Source organism: Juglans regia, chromosome 2 (genome assembly GCF_001411555.2).
Source record: "Juglans regia cultivar Chandler chromosome 2, Walnut 2.0, whole genome shotgun sequence".
Lineage (NCBI taxonomy): Eukaryota > Viridiplantae > Streptophyta > Magnoliopsida > Fagales > Juglandaceae > Juglans > Juglans regia.
In genome coordinates, this window is record NC_049902.1 from 32,556,036 (window position 1) to 32,571,737 (window position 15,702).

Below are 15,702 nucleotides of genomic sequence, written 5' to 3' on the forward strand. Positions count from 1 at the left end.
AAAAAAAAATCATGGAGACGCTTTATCTGTGTCAATGTTTTAGAATCGACGGAGATGATCATGCATGCAGACTTCATTTACATGATCATTATAATACAAAACGCCCAAAAAAACTTTGTTTACTATAAAACCACATCAGACTGGCAATAGAAGAAGAAAAGGAAACACCAAAGTAAGATTTTATTCATAGGCCAATAATTGCGCAAATCTAGATACAGGTGAGTGTACGTATAATAAGCCTCTTTGCAGACAAGCCAAATGGCATTATTTGGAAACCATCATTACATTGTCTATAGCACTACAGGAAGTGAAAAGCATCAAAACCTCCTAGTTATTGTGCATATAAATGCTTTATACAATAGAGTAAATTTCTCACACTGTACTATTCTATGTAGAGCTCAGACTTGGATAACCTTGGAGTTGGAATTGCAACGGTTGGATTCTTCTTCTTGGTAACAACACCGAAAGTGTCAGAAAATTCTATCTCTGAACCTTGTGGCAATTTCCACTCATAAGAATGCAAAAGTGAAGCCAGTATGTATTTGAGTGTCCTCTCCCCTAGTGCAAGCCCTGCACATATTCTTCTCCCTGACCCAAATGGAAGATACTTAAAATTGTTGCCCGAATAATCAAACCTACCATAAGCATTATTTAGAAACCTCTCAGGTTTAAATTCCAATGGATTGTCCCAATACTTTGGATCCCTTTGTATAGCCCAAATATGCAGGAAAATACTAGAACCTTTGGGTACATGGTACCCTCCAATGATGCTAGATTCACTTGGAGTATGAAGTAATAGGAAAGGACCAGGTGGGTGCAAACGTAAGGCCTTTTTAATAACCGCTTCTAAATAATGTAATTTGGGCAAATGAGATTCTTCAACTAAGTTGTCCAAACCCATGATTTCTGTTAATTCTTCAGTGACCTTTCTCATTATCTCTAGATGCTTCAACAACCTTGCCATCACCCATTCCGACATGGTCGTTGTGGTATCGGATGCTCCTATCACTATATCCTATTTAAACAAGAGTAAGATGATCAGCTCAACTGAAAATTGAAAAACAAACGAAACAAACCAAAATAAAGTTTGGATGTCTATGAATTAGTTAGAAGTTATTAATGGCAAAATCAACCCCTCATGTTCGGCTCTAAAGTACCAATCAAACACAAAAGTAAAAAAGCAGACGCGCACGAGCGCGCGCGCACACACACACACACACACATATATATATATACATATATTTATACTTACAAACACCAATGCCTTGATTTGGGTCATGATCATTGATGGTGCACCGTCGTCCTGCTCACTTAGTTCCAAGAGAACTTGCAAAAAGTCCTTTTGTTCTGTCTTTGTCGTTCCCTCTTCTTTGGCTTTGGCCAAACTCTTGATCTGTTTGTCAATGGCATAATCAAGTACTCGATCAATGGTTTCAGAAATTCTCTTTGCTTTCCTTCTGATCCCTTGTAAATCAAACCTTGCTAAAGCCGGGAAAAGGTCCGAAACATTTGGTTTTCCGAGAATCATCACTAATTCCGCAAAGATATGCTTAAACTCTGCTCCAAACTTAGCCCCTTCCTCTCCACGTAACGTGCCACCCCACAGCATGTTCATAATGGCATTCATCACCGTTATAAACGCCAGGTCCCCTAAATCTATATGGGTGCCTTTTTTGTCGTACACATTTCTAATAGTCTTCCTTACCTCTTCTCTCCGTAAAGCCAAGGTAATATCAAGATTTGTTGGACTTAACATCTCTCTCACAAATATCTTCCGCAACATCTTCCAGTTAGGACAATTCAAGGAAAGAGCAATATCGGCTCCCCCATATGTGATAGTACGTCCAACTATGTTAGTATCACGGTTGGAAAATATTGCGTCTTGGTCACGAACAACTTCTTTAACTAGCGAGGGTGAGCTAATCACAATGGACAATTTATTTCCAAGCCAAACCTTATAGATGGGGCCATAGATCCCACACAGTTGATGAAATTTCGTATGAAGTTCTGTACCAACAAATGGAAGGTACCCGACTATTGGCAAGCCACGGGGACCTGGTGGCAATGGATGTACTGCAGCCTTTCTTTGTTTCTTGATGGCCCATAGCAACCATAACACCGCAAATGTACCGATCAAAACAGTGAGAGTTGAGCTATCTCTCGTTGCCAGCATAGGACCTCCACCATCCCATCGCAGAACCTGCATTCAAGTATAGGGCGATGTGAAAAAAAAAAGGTCAAAAATCAAAATTAGGAAGAATAGGCCGTGTTGATCCTTTTGAGTATAGACCATGTGGTTTGGACCTTCCATTGTGACGTTACATGTAATTATGGTATATATCCTAACACATGATTGGTGGACTGCACTGCGCATTTTGGCATAATCATGGAAAAAAAATCATGGAGAACGCTTTATCTGTGTCAATATATGTTTCAGAATCGGCGAAGATGATCATGCAGACTTCATTTACATGAACATCACAATACAAAACGCCCAACAAAACTTTGTTTACTATTAAACCACGCCAGACAGGGTTTTATTCATAGGCCAATAATTGCGCAAATTAGATACAGGTGAGTGTACGTATAATAAGCCTCTTTGCAGACAAGCAAAATGGCATTATTTGGAAACCATCATTACATAATTGTCTATAGCACTGCAGGAAGTGAAAAGCATCAAAACCTCCTAGTTATTGTGCATACAAATGCTGATCCAGAGTATATTTCTCACATTGTACTATTCTGTGTAGAGCTCAGACTTGGACAACCTTGGAGTTGGAATTGCAACGGTTGGATTCTTCTTCTTGGTAGTAGCACCGAACACGTCAGAAAATTCTATCTTTGAACCTTGTGGCAATTTCCACTCATAGGAATGTAAAAATGAAGCCAAGATGTATTTGAGTGTCCTCTCTCCGAGTGTAAGCCCTGCGCATATTCTTCTCCCAGACCCAAATGGAAAATACTTAAGATTGTTGCCCGAATAATCAAGCCTACCAGAGGCATTATTCAGAAACCTCTCAGGTTTAAATTCCAATGGATTGTCCCAATACTTTGGATCCCTTTGAATAGACCAAGCATTCAGGAAAATACTAGAACCTTTGGGTACATGGTACCCTCCAATGATGCTAGATTCACTTGGAGTACGAAGTAATAGGAAAGGACCAGGTGGGTGCAAACGGAACGCCTCTTTAATAACCGCTTCTAAATAATGTAATTTGGGCAAATGAGATTCTTCAACTAAGTTTTCCAACCCCACGATTTCTGTTAATTCTTCAGTGACCTTTCTCATTATCTCTGGATGATTCAACAATCTTGCCATCACCCATTCTGACATGGCTGTTGTGGTTTCGGATCCAGCCACCACTATGTCCTATTTAAACAACAGTTAAGGCGATCATCAGTTGAACTGAAAATTGAAAAACAAAAACAAGCAAACCAAAATAAATTTTGGATGTCTATGAATCAGTTAAAGTTATAAATGGCAAACTCAACCCCTCATGTTCGACTATATATAAAGCAATGAAACGCAAAAGTAGAAAAGCGGACACATATATATACATACAAAAACCATGGCCTTGAGTTGGGTCATGCTCATTGATGGTGCACCGTCATCTTGCTCCCTTAGTTCCAAGAGAACTTGCAAAAAGTCCTTTTGTCCTGTCTTTGTCGTTCCATCTTCTTTGGAATTGGCCAAACTCTTGATCAGTTTGTTAATGGCATAATCAAGTACTCTATCAATGGTTTGGGAAATCCTCTTTGCTTTCCTTCCGATCCCTTGTAAATCCAAACTTGCTAAAGCCGGGAAAAGGTCCGAAATATTTGGTTTTCCGAGAATGACCACTAATTCCCCAAAGATATGCTTAAACTCTGCTCCAAACTTAGCCCCTTCCTCTCCACGTAGCGTGCCACCCCACAGCATGTTCATGAGGGCATTCATCACCGTTACAAACGCCAGTTCCCCTACATCTATAGGGGTGCCTTTTTTGTCATACATATTTCTAATGGTGTTCCTTACCTCTTCTCTTCGTAAAGGGAAGGTACGATCAAGATTTGCTGGACTTAGCATATCTCTCACAAACATCTTCCGCAACATCTTCCAGTCAGCACCATGGGGGGAAAAAGCAATATCGACTGCCCCGTATGTGATGGTACGTGCAACTGTGTTAGCGTCACGGTTGGAAAATATTACGTCTTGGTCACGAACAACTTCTTTAACTAGCGAGGGTGAGCTAATCACAATGCACAATTTATTTGCAAGCCAAATCTTGTAGATGGGGCCATAGATCCCATACAGTTGCTCAAATTTTGTATGAAGTTCTGTACCTACAAACGGAAGGTACCCGACTATTGGCAAGCCACGAGGACCTGGTGGCAATGGAGGTACTGCAGCCTTTCTTTGTTTCTTGATGGCCCATAGCAACCATAACACTGCAAATGCACCGATCAAAACAGTGAGAGTTGAGCTAGAAAATCTCTCGTCGCCAGGATAGGACCTCCACCATCCCATTGCAGAAGCTGCATTCAAGTGTAGGGCGATGTGAAAAAAACAATGGTAGAAAATAATCTAAATTAGGAATATGTACATATGTGATGTGTGTTGGGTTGAAGCATGGCCTGGAAAGCAAGGAAGGAGGAGGAACGAGATCTATCGGTAGAACTTGTGTATGTATAGATATTTCGTTACGGAGAATCGAAGTATTAGATTTATAAAAACTTCTCATAAAATAATGCTCACATATTACTGTGGTTACACTCTTAATTTACCATTGATTAGTGGGATGGAAATCACATGGGCACTTATGTACAGTACTCTGAGTCATATGGGCTACCTCTTTTTCTCCCAATTTTTTTTTTTTAATTTTCTTGCAGCTTTTTACAATTATATTCTCGTAACCTGCACTACCTTTACAATTTAATATTCAAATTGACTTTGAAATATTTTGTTTGGGTCTAATATTGGGTTGGATTCTTGTTTACTAGAGTTTAATTTCTACGTGTGTGCGCGTATATATTTGTATATATATATATACACACACACGTGACTCAACCTGTTTTAGCTATTATATATATATATATATATTGCTCAATCTTAATTTTACTATTTTTTCTAGAAAAAAACGAGTCAAATATATCGGTCTTGATCGGACTCATTATAGTAAATTAATAGATGGTACGGTGTGTTGTAATTATCTGTGAAATTTGTTTAATAAAATATGCATGTGCCTAAAAAAGAAAAGATTACGTTGAGTTAATGCAAACAAACTTATATATATATATATATATATCAACCCTTTTTTATTTCTTTAATTAAATGGTTTGAATTGATCAACTTATTAACATAACTTTATTTCTTAAAAACATAACTTAATTGTAGCAAAATATATGTACGTAATCAAAACTAGATGATGATCAGCAACAAAATCAATTTGAAGATTGATGCCCATAACCAAAATTAGTACACATTTCCAACTTCTCAACATGACTTATCGAAATATCCAAGCAAAATGGAATTGTGATCCCATAAAATGCAAATTTAAGCCAAATTTTGTTACAATAAGTATTAAGTCTTTGCTCTTGTATCGGTTTGCAAATCATGTTAAAAAATTGCCAACCTTATATATATATAGCTAATATGGGTCAGAAGCAAGTGATGCTGGTCTCGCTTGGGTAGTGAGAGCTAGTGTTTACAATTGATGCCAGCTAGAGTATTTTTCGGTATATCTTGATAGCTTGTTGGAAAGATCAAGCTCTAGTGTGAAATGGGTTTTGGAGGCAATATATATACAGCGAAAGAGCAGTAATAATAGAGCCTTGTGGTATTTTTCGTGGGATTAATATGTACTGATAAGTAAATTTTTTTACTCGTGTTCATCTCACCGCGGTTCACATATCTTTAATTATGATTAATTAGTGATTTCAAAAAGAAATTGAATACGATGATAATGGAGTACTATTATCACGGAGGATATACAAAATGTAAACCATACCATAACATGCATATATAAGAACTAGTGAATCATGAAGCTGAGATCTTACACGGAGGAAATATATATATAGTTTTAGAACTGATGAATCATGAAGCTGAGATCTTACAAGTTGGAACTTTGGACGAAAGTCACAGCTTGATCTTTGAGAACGTCAAGATTCTTACAAATATAGAGAAGTTTTTAGAATTGATCTGCACATGAAGTACTCATGTTTGAGCACTCCTTTATATATATAGAGCCTGAAGTCTTGAACTATTTGCTCAATTCGGATCTGTCTACTTCCTATAGGCCGCCAGAACTAGTTAGGTGATGCTTGCTTGGGGTACCCTTGAGTTTGCCCCCTCAAAATTACCATTTGGATACTTTATTTTATTTTTTATTTTTTACTTTTTTGAATGATTAATGAAGTAATTATTAATAAAATAATATATTTTTATTTTTAAAAAATATTTAAAGATATTTAATAAAAAATATAATTACACTGATAATAAATTTGAAGGGACAAAGTAAAGTACCCTTATAAAATTCAAACTCAAAGTTTCAGTCCCTAAAATTTGGCCTCCAAGGTAAAAAACCTGACTTCGTTCTTCCCCACGTCGACTGATTTTCGTGGAATTCGAATGTTAGAAAATATCATGTAATTTTATCTATTTTTTATTTATTAAGATTTGATCCATGATTATTAAAATTGTATCGTCATCTTTTAATTTGATTTATTTTTATATATATATCTATCCCTATAAATATTAGAATATAATAAAAATATTATTATGAAATTTCAGTTTTGATTGTCGGCTCAAGAAATTAAGATGAACTCTCGAAACCTCTAGAACTCGTCTCTCTCTCGAACCCTCGTTACAGTTCTGTCACGAGGGGGTGGGAGCTTCGGCTCCTTCCCCTCCCTCCCTCCCTCTCTCCCCTCTGTGTAATGCTCCGTTTTTATGTTTGTTGTGTTTTACAGGCTAAATAAGGGAGAATCGCGAATCTGGAATGTCCGGCGACTATAGAGAAGCACGCGCCTCTCAATGGCATTGCTCAGTCACCGATCTTCAAGCTTACCAAAGGCAGCGCCAAACAGAGCGTCGAGTTGCCCGCACGCGCGGCCCAAAGGTTGTGGTTGCGTTCGGTGAGTGGCTTTCTTGCGCTGCCAGGAGGCCTCTGCCGTTGCCACACGCGGCTCCTCTGGGGCTTGTGAGTCCAGAACGGCCTCCAAAATCGATTTTCTTCCAGCGCCATCGAAGCCGCCGGAGCATTGTCCTTTTCTGTTGTTTTACTGGTTTTTCTTTGTAAACCTTGGTCCGAACGGTGTGATGTCCCTTCTCTGCTTTGGTAGTGTATGAGATTGGTGTACCCTACTCTGCTTAGTCGGGGTATGAGTTTTGTCACCTGGTTACTTTTTCTCTGTCGGGGACAGAGATGTGTACGATGGATCCCTTAGACTTAGGTCTTTAGCAATCTGTCGTCTGGACTAGACCATGTCAGCCACGGTAGTGTACTGAGGAGCTATTAACATTTGTATTTTATTTTTTTAAGTCATATTTATATGTCATTTTTTATGAATGATATGTAATCTTTTTATAAAAAACAAAAAAAAAAAAAAATTAAGATGAAAAGTACGTAACCACATTTTCGGAAGGAAAAAAATGTTAGGAGAACGTCATGCATGCATGCTAACTTTCAATGCATGTGATCAGAGTTTTTGTCCTGAACTAAGGTGATGGTTGGCAATTAGTTAAAATCCCTCCAAAGTCAAATGATTTTTTGAGTCAAAGATGCTTTCATTAATGCATGTGAGAGTTTTTGTCTGTGCTGGGAGTTGTTGGATAAATTCTCTGTACGTTCGTGGTTGAATGTTCATCATGTGTTTTTTCAATGTGCTGATGTGCTGAGGTGAGACTATTCTTTTATATTCGATTTCTTTGATAAATTATCAATTTCTCTGTTTGAGTGTAACGTATTAAAAAAGTGATTTATCCTCCATTTTATAAAGAGGAAAAACACATTTCACCATGTTTACATTTTGCACACTAAGCTATTGATCATGTTGACATGCATTTTATATCTTTGAGCTATAAGAAATTTGTGATGCACATATAAAACTTATGTTGGTTTGATGATTTAGATTGTATCATATCAACTGTTTTTACTTGCTTTTTTTATATATCTTATAAATGATTTGGTCAAATGATCGAGTATTATTTATTTTTTTCCCCAGCTTATAAGGTATATTATTTTAGTTTCGATAAATTAGAGATTGAGGATGCAAACCTAATTTCGAAAAGGGAAAAAATGTTAGAGAAATATCATTTAATTTTATCTATTTTTCATTTATTAAGATTTGATCTATTGATCAAAATTGTGTCAAGTCATATATTTTTATTTATTTTTATTATTGTTGTGAAAGTTTATCACATCAAGTTATAAAAAAAAAAAAAAAGCTGAACATTTTAACATTTTTTATGATCAATATAATAGATCTCATACTAAGCGGTGTGCTATGTAAAAAACTCTTATATAGCATATATAACTCCCAAAAATATACATTTATTTCTTCTTAATAAATCATCCAATATGTGAAGTTTTTAATGAAATAGAATAAATTGGGAAGTTAGGATTTTTCTTCTCTGATACTATATTAAATTATAACTTCTTCTAAAAGTTTGAATTAATAAGATGAGATAAAGTACTTTAGTATTTAATTTATATTCTAATAGTTCATGACGGAGGGTTTATTTCGACATGAGATTTTTTCCCTCGAAATTTTATAATAACTCTATTCTAAAATAATCGATGATAATGCTAAAAAAAATTTGGCTAATTTAAGGTTTTTCTATAAATTTATAAATTCTTGTTTTACCTAATAAACAGTCAGTATGAAAGTTAACACTTATATTAATTACTATCATTATAACTTTATCGACTACTTTATGTGAATTACTCATTTGAATTATGCTACTTGCATGGGTGTGTAAATACAGTTGAAATATGCTAAAAGAAATTTTGTAATGCCCATATAAAACTTATTTCGGTTTGATGATTAAAATTGTGCCACATCATGATCTATTTTTACTTGTTTTTTATATATCCTACATATCAGGAGGTCAATTGAGTATTATTTATTATTTTTTCCTGATAAGTATTTTAGTTTCGAATAGAGAAAAAAAAAATTTAGAGTACATAATTTAATTTGATCTATTTTTCATTTATTAAGATTTGATCAATGATTACCAAAATTATGTCAAGTCATCAATTTTTATTTATTTTTGTATGATCTATATATATATATATATATATATCTCTATAATTAGAATATAATAAAATATTATTATCTGTCAAGATATATACTTAATTTAGACTAGATGACATAAAGCCTGATCTTCAAATGAAAAAATCAAGTTCGAACTTCCAATCCCTGTATCAAATAAAAAATATTATTATCATTTTTTAATAGAAGTCATATATATATATATATATATATATATATGTTTCAGTTTTGATTGTCGGTTCATGAAGAAATTAAGATGAAAACTACATTTTCCAAAGGAAAAAAAATGTTAAGAGAACGTCATTATATATGTTTCAGTTTTGATTGTCTGCTGAAGAAATTAAGATGAAAACTAAATTTTCCAAAGGAAAAAAAATATGTTAGGAGAACGTCATTCTTTCAATGTAATAGTTTTTGTCTTGCTGGGAGTTGTTCGCTAATAAATTCTTTGTTCGTGGTTTGAATGTTCATGTGTTTTGTCCAGGTACGGCTGATGTGCTGAGCTGAGACTGCATGCACAACCGCCACGTGATAATTTCTCTAACATCTTAATTCCTCATGAAATAATTTAGAAAAATGATAGAATAATTTTTTTTTTATAATCTTTTATACAATTATATTTAAAATAATAGACATTTTTATAAAATAACTTATAAAAATAACACCACTTTACATAAATATTCTAATATTTTTAAAACATCACAATAATTTAATTCTCTGCCATCATTCTCTTTGAAATAACTTTAAAATAAAGTAATATTTTAATAATAAATTGTGTAGAAATTGTATATGGACGTATAGCAGTTTTCAATATTATTATATACTATATATCAGTCTATCACGGCAACTGGATGAAACAAAAAAGTAGGGATTATGAGAGTGGAGAAATCAATCCACGTGAATGGAAAAAAGTAAAGATTCGTATATATAGCATGATTATGAGAGTGGAGAAATCAATCCACGTGAATGGAAAAAAGTAAAGATTCGTATATATAGCATGATTATGAAATCAATCCACGTGAATGGAAAAAAAGTAAAGATTCGTATATATAGCATGATTATGAAATCAATCCACGTGAATGGAAAAAAAGTAAAGATTCGTATATATAGCATGTGCGCTGGTGACTACGGCGGTGAGGCTAGCTAGCTGGAGTGGGACTGCTTGCGAGCCAACTGTTGTGAAAAAACAACGATAGAAAAATAAAGTAAAACAAGAATTCAATCACAGGACATGGACATTTATGCGATTTGACAACGTGTTTATATCTACGAAACTATAAAATATTTTATTATTTTAATAAATGACAAAATACACTATTCTACACAGGTCATATTATTCTTTTTGACCCAAATATGTGTTGAAGAAATGAAAAATGATTTGATGATTGAGAAGAGGGCATGAAACCAGAGATCAATGGTAAAGGAAAAGAATTATTTCTCTCTTATTCCTCATAAGCAGAACACAGCTTCTTATATAGGACATGTACATAAAGCATAAATGCCAAAAATGAAAAAACAACAAAAGATACCAACTCTGCTCACTATACAAAAATGCAGACTTTTGTCCACTACATTCCTAGCTTATTCCATCAAGGAGGCTGTTATGTCATGCGCCCACCATTGCCTTTTGTTCTTTTTGTCCTGATCACAGCAGCTGCACTTCCACAAGGTGCACTACCTAATGCACCAGTACTCGACTCTTGGACAATCTTTGCAAGTTCTGGTTGCTTCAGTGAAGTTTGTGACTCCTCCTCAAGATGGATATAGATGTTTAAGGTGCCCGTCTTGGATAATAGACAATGGAAGGTGGCAATAGGGAGAGCCTTGGTGAAGATGTCTGCTAGTTGAAATTTAGAGGCTATGTGCACAGGTGTGAGGACCTTAGCTAATACATTTTCCCTAACAAAGTGGCAATCCAATTCAATATGCTTAGTCTTCTAGTGGAATACTGGATTTTTGGTCAAATAAATTGCTAATTGACTATCACAATACAAGAGTGCTGGCTTAGGATGTTCTATGTTGAAGTAGTCTACAAGAAATCAGGCATTTTCCAGCGTTCAAAATCGTCGCAAATACATATAATAATTGCTGCATTTGATCATTTTTGGCGATTTATAAATTGCTGCAGGTTTGCCGAAATCCTAAAGCCATTTTTTATCAATTTCAGCGATTTTAAAAAATCGTCAGAAAAACCTACTATTTCCGACGATTTTAGTCTGTCGCAAATGTTAAAAAAAATCTACAAAAATGGTCTTTTCGTTAACCATTAAAATCGCTGAAAAAAGTTATTTGCGGCAATATTAACCGTCACAAAAAGTTAATAAATTGCCGCAAATAATCATTATTTTTCCCAATGATTTTAAATTATCGTCGTCATTAAGTATTTCCAGTGGGTAGGTTTCGCCACAAAATATTATTTCCGGTGATTTAATGTCACCGGGAATAAATTTATGCTATGAAAAAAATATTTCCAGCGAATTTTACTCGCCCGAAAAAGTGTTTCAGAAAATAAAAAAAAAATTCACAAAACATGCCTTAAAAAGGAAACAGATGCCTCAAATGAGATGAACTGGAGAACAATGATAGGGAGAAACCTTTTTAAGTTATAAGATGAAACATCCAACAAATTGAACTTCTTAAAGGACCAACACTCAAAAGTTAACCAAATCAAACAAGCTGACATTCCTAAAAGTACTAGTCAAAGATGAATTAGATAGATAATGAGCAACACTGACCCCAATGCTCGACAGAGACGAAGGTGAAGTTCAGAGCAATGGGTGATATTGATACCTAAATAAAGTGGTTATTACCAAGAACTGAATTTTTGATGACGAAGACCAAAAACCGAACTTAAAAGCAAACCAATATGTAATTCAGACAGTCCATATTTAATGAAAGACAACAGCAGATCTGCACTATAACGTCAGGTAGAAAAGTCATATATGGCATTTATACTGAACATCGTGTGTATAGCATGTATTACTACCTCCATGGGTCTATAACCGCTAAATAAATACATTGAAGGTTATTCCACTTTTCTGAGTACGAGGGTTCATCAGGTACCTAAATCTCTTAAATTTTTAGCTGCTGAAAATGTATATTACAAACAAATGATTAAGATCAGATGTTAAAGGATTTATAACTTGAGAACAAAACACAGTAAAACTTCACAAAATGTATCTTGCTACCCCTCAATTCTGTGAAAGTACAGTAAAATTCAAAGAAAAGAAAATATAAACATAAATGCTTAGCACATAGGATCTTAAGCTTTGGTGAATTTAATGTTTTGAACAAAATAATTAGCAGAACTTGCATCTTGCATTCTAGGATAATGTCTCTACTGCAGTGCATGATATTGTAAAACATGAATTTATGAACTAATGGTTACACTACAGTGAATAGAATAAACACCTCATAGGAAACATTGCTGATGCTCATAAAGCATGACCTCAAAAATCCCCTGCTTTGAAGTTGGCTTAAGAAATATCTTTCATGATCAATACAAACCAATGCATCCAGAACATAGAGTGCGATTGTCTTTCCAGGTTCACTGCCTTGAGTTGCATCCTCAAAAATCCCCTGCTTTGAAGTTGGCTTAAGAAACAGATGACAGTGCAAATTATAGATTGATATAAGATGGTAAATAGACGGTACCACAATATCATAACAAAAACTTCAGTCAATACCAGAAAGTTAAATAATGACATTTCACTGATGCAAAATGAGTTGGTGGGATATAAATTACTTATTGAAAATTATACCTCAGTGTTTTGAAATGATAATCTCCAGTCATATGCAGCGATATACATTGTTTTCTCCTCATATCCAATGAGAGCCAAATTGGCAATTAAGACAGCCCAGACAAAATAACCAGGTGCAAAGTAATCAGCTGCGACAAGTCCAGATACAGATCTGAGCCTTATACCAGACGGGTCCAGTCCAGTTTCATTATCCAGTGATATGTGCTCAACCCAGCATAATGGTCTGCATTGAATAAACAATAACAAAGTATAGAGTCAATGTCACCGAGACAATTGCAATACATCATAACAAATAGGGAGCAAACTTTGACAAACAGTAAGAACATAGACAAATTTGGCGTGATAAAATCTCACCTGCTGAATGCCATAGACATAGACAAACAGAATGCCATCGGTCTCTATGGTTCAGATGAAGAATAAGTAAAAATAAAAGCAAAAACTACTCAGTTTACAAAAAATAGCTAAGAATGATTCTCTTAGAAAAAGATACTAATTAGAAAAAGTAAAAAAATAGAGATCTAGGATGCCTATGCTTGGTTTTGTATGTAGAATTTCTTAATTCCCATGTGGTTTTCATATTTTTTTGTCATGTCTTCAGAGGTACAACCATCGTGAAAGCCCATTAATGTCGTCGTTTTCCCTTGGGGAGATATCAGGGGCTTGCCTTGACAACGTTTCCAAATTGCCTTTTGCTCAAGAGGTTTTCAGAAAGGAGAGAAATTGATAGAGAGCGATGAATACGAAGAGGTTGGTGCTGGAAGTGTTACTTTCTATTCTCATAAATATTCTTTTACAGCAACTAATGAAATAAGTGAAGTTAGACGACCCAGACGGATTTAAAGGAAAGTTAACAGAAAATTACTTCTCTCCGTTAAAACAAGAAATTTTCATTTGATAGGATCTTTCTATATATAGATAGATAGATAGATATATATATATATATATATATATATGCATATCAATGAAATGTGAGAGTTTGCTGGAAACTGATAAAAGCTCACTACCTATTTATAAGCAAAAGCCAAGTTTTAAGGTAGGAATTATTAAAGTCGAAACAAAAAGTCCAAGTAGCATATATAAGAGAAAAGCTGTAAATGTTACCTTAAGAGAAAAGCACTAACATCAAGCAACAACAACTTTGACTCAAAATCCAGGTGCTCAAACCTTGGCTAGCATTTGCTGGTTAAGTTAAAAAAGAATTTGACTTGGAATTTTTAGTTATTATCATCCTTTCTATTATAATTGCAATTTTCTAACTAAGTTCATGAAACTAAAACTTGCTCTGTTCTACCCCTTAGTAAACCAAGCACCTTAGGAGATAATAAGTTTAGAGATGAGAGTTCTTATATTGAGATCTGTACAACTCTTATTTCGATATATATATATATATATATACATATATATATGTAAGGATATAAGTGTATGATGACTTTGTGATGAGAATGTCAGGTTATAAACTGAGTGATAAGAATATAGTTCTACTAAAAGTGGACCAATGATCATTATTAATTAACTACAAGATTTGCGAGAATTATGCAAGTAATAAAATAGTACGACTTCATCCACCCACCTGCACAAAGGAACAAGAAAACCTCACTGCCAAGATATACACAATTCCCTCATCCATAAAACAAAACCATTTGATGATACACTACACACCATATATCAAACTAAAGCATACTATCTGCATACTTGGAATTTTATAGAAGGAAAATTCCAAGTAGCCATACATCTTTCTTCCAAAGTTTCCAGAGTACTCAAATATAAACAATGGAGATGAGTACTCATCCTCACAACCAATTTTCAAAGTGTATTTTTTTCCTTAAGTAATCACTATATATAGTGTGATTCCAATGAGTATGAAGCTCATGTGTATGCAGTTAGTGTTGCATATCAAAGTGATCACAAGTGCCCTATGATACACTTATTAAAAATGGTGAATTTGAAAAAGGTTCACCAGTTAATCATCTCTCAGAATTCTGTGGACAACAATTTCCTCTGTACCGATGGCCATCGGGGTTTACTACTTGTGGAACTCATAAACATGAAACTGGTACACTAGACTTATCAATGTCATAAAAACTATCCAAGTTCCACAGCAAACAATCCCATTAACCGAACAGAAAAAAAATATTGAAGCCAATCAAATATGGAATGCTCACAAATGAGTTTTAAGATTCAAAGAAAATCTTAAAACACAAAGGACAAGCTTAAGAGACCATCTGAATCAGAGCAACCTAAGAACTAATAAGAATTTCTTCTTGGATACACAGGCCATAGCTAAAACAATAAATCAAGAAATAAACAAAGAAGAACCCATGCTAGAAATCGTACATACAGTGAAACAAATGCTCCGCAAGAGTATCATTAGGCATGTACTCAGCAACCAGCAGCTTCTCATCTCCATCACAGCAATACCCAATTAAATTGGCCAGCCTCAGATGCCTCATCTGCCCTACTCCCCGCGCCTCCTCCTCATTTGGTGGCAGTGGGTTGCAAACAGAGCAAGGGAGAGAGGGAGGGCCTCGGGCCTCGGGCTAGGCGTAGAGGAGTAGGGGCTCCGACGGAGGACTGGCGACGGCATCGATGTGTGGGTGGTGGCGAACGGTGCCCCCAGCGATGGCGACATAGAGAAATCAGAGAGAGAGAGAGAGAGGTGAGGCCAGAAAGAGATTGGCGTGGGGGCTGG

General features: G+C 35.1%; 4 protein-coding genes across 7 annotated transcripts; all 4 read right to left on the minus strand.

Annotated features, from left to right (window-relative positions):
• Positions 1–382: 382 nt before the first annotated feature.
• LOC118347705 (flavonoid 3',5'-hydroxylase-like) lies at positions 383–979 on the minus strand. The gene has a single exon (XM_035687742.1). The coding sequence runs from the start codon at positions 977–979 to the stop codon at positions 383–385; it is 597 nt and encodes a 198-aa protein (XP_035543635.1).
• Positions 980–1,038: 59 nt separating this feature from the next.
• Positions 1,039–2,206, minus strand: LOC109010372 (cytochrome P450 93A3-like). The gene is made up of 2 exons (XM_035687743.1): positions 1,253–2,206; positions 1,039–1,047 (listed from the first exon to the last, which is right to left on the minus strand). Exons 1-2 carry the CDS (start codon positions 2,204–2,206, stop codon positions 1,039–1,041), a joined length of 963 nt encoding a protein of 320 aa, XP_035543636.1.
• A 299-nt stretch (positions 2,207–2,505) lies between these two features.
• On the minus strand, positions 2,506–6,178 carry LOC109011214 (flavonoid 3'-monooxygenase CYP75B137-like). 2 transcript variants are annotated; one of them, XM_018992325.2, is made up of 3 exons: positions 6,094–6,178; positions 3,563–4,515; positions 2,506–3,370 (listed from the first exon to the last, which is right to left on the minus strand). In XM_018992325.2, the coding sequence occupies exons 2-3, from the start codon at positions 4,505–4,507 to the stop codon at positions 2,738–2,740; spliced, it is 1,578 nt and encodes a 525-aa protein (XP_018847870.1). In that variant the 5' UTR covers positions 4,508–4,515; positions 6,094–6,178; the 3' UTR covers positions 2,506–2,737. The 2 variants fall into 2 exon arrangements, with proteins under 2 accessions (XP_018847870.1, XP_018847878.1); XM_018992333.2 differs by having other exon boundaries at positions 6,037–6,170.
• Positions 6,179–10,671: 4,493 nt separating this feature from the next.
• Positions 10,672–13,863, minus strand: LOC109011230 (phospholipid:diacylglycerol acyltransferase 1-like). Of its 3 annotated transcripts, XM_018992353.2 has the most exons (4): positions 13,368–13,860; positions 13,014–13,236; positions 12,664–12,846; positions 10,672–11,151 (listed from the first exon to the last, which is right to left on the minus strand). In XM_018992353.2, exons 1-4 carry the CDS (start codon positions 13,403–13,405, stop codon positions 11,134–11,136), a joined length of 462 nt encoding a protein of 153 aa, XP_018847898.1. In that variant the 5' UTR covers positions 13,406–13,860; the 3' UTR covers positions 10,672–11,133. The 3 variants fall into 3 exon arrangements, with proteins under 3 accessions (XP_018847898.1, XP_018847902.1, XP_018847890.1); XM_018992357.2 differs by having other exon boundaries at positions 10,672–12,831; positions 13,368–13,863; XM_018992345.2 differs by having other exon boundaries at positions 10,672–12,846; positions 13,368–13,861.
• Between the last annotated feature and the right edge of the window lie 1,839 nt (positions 13,864–15,702).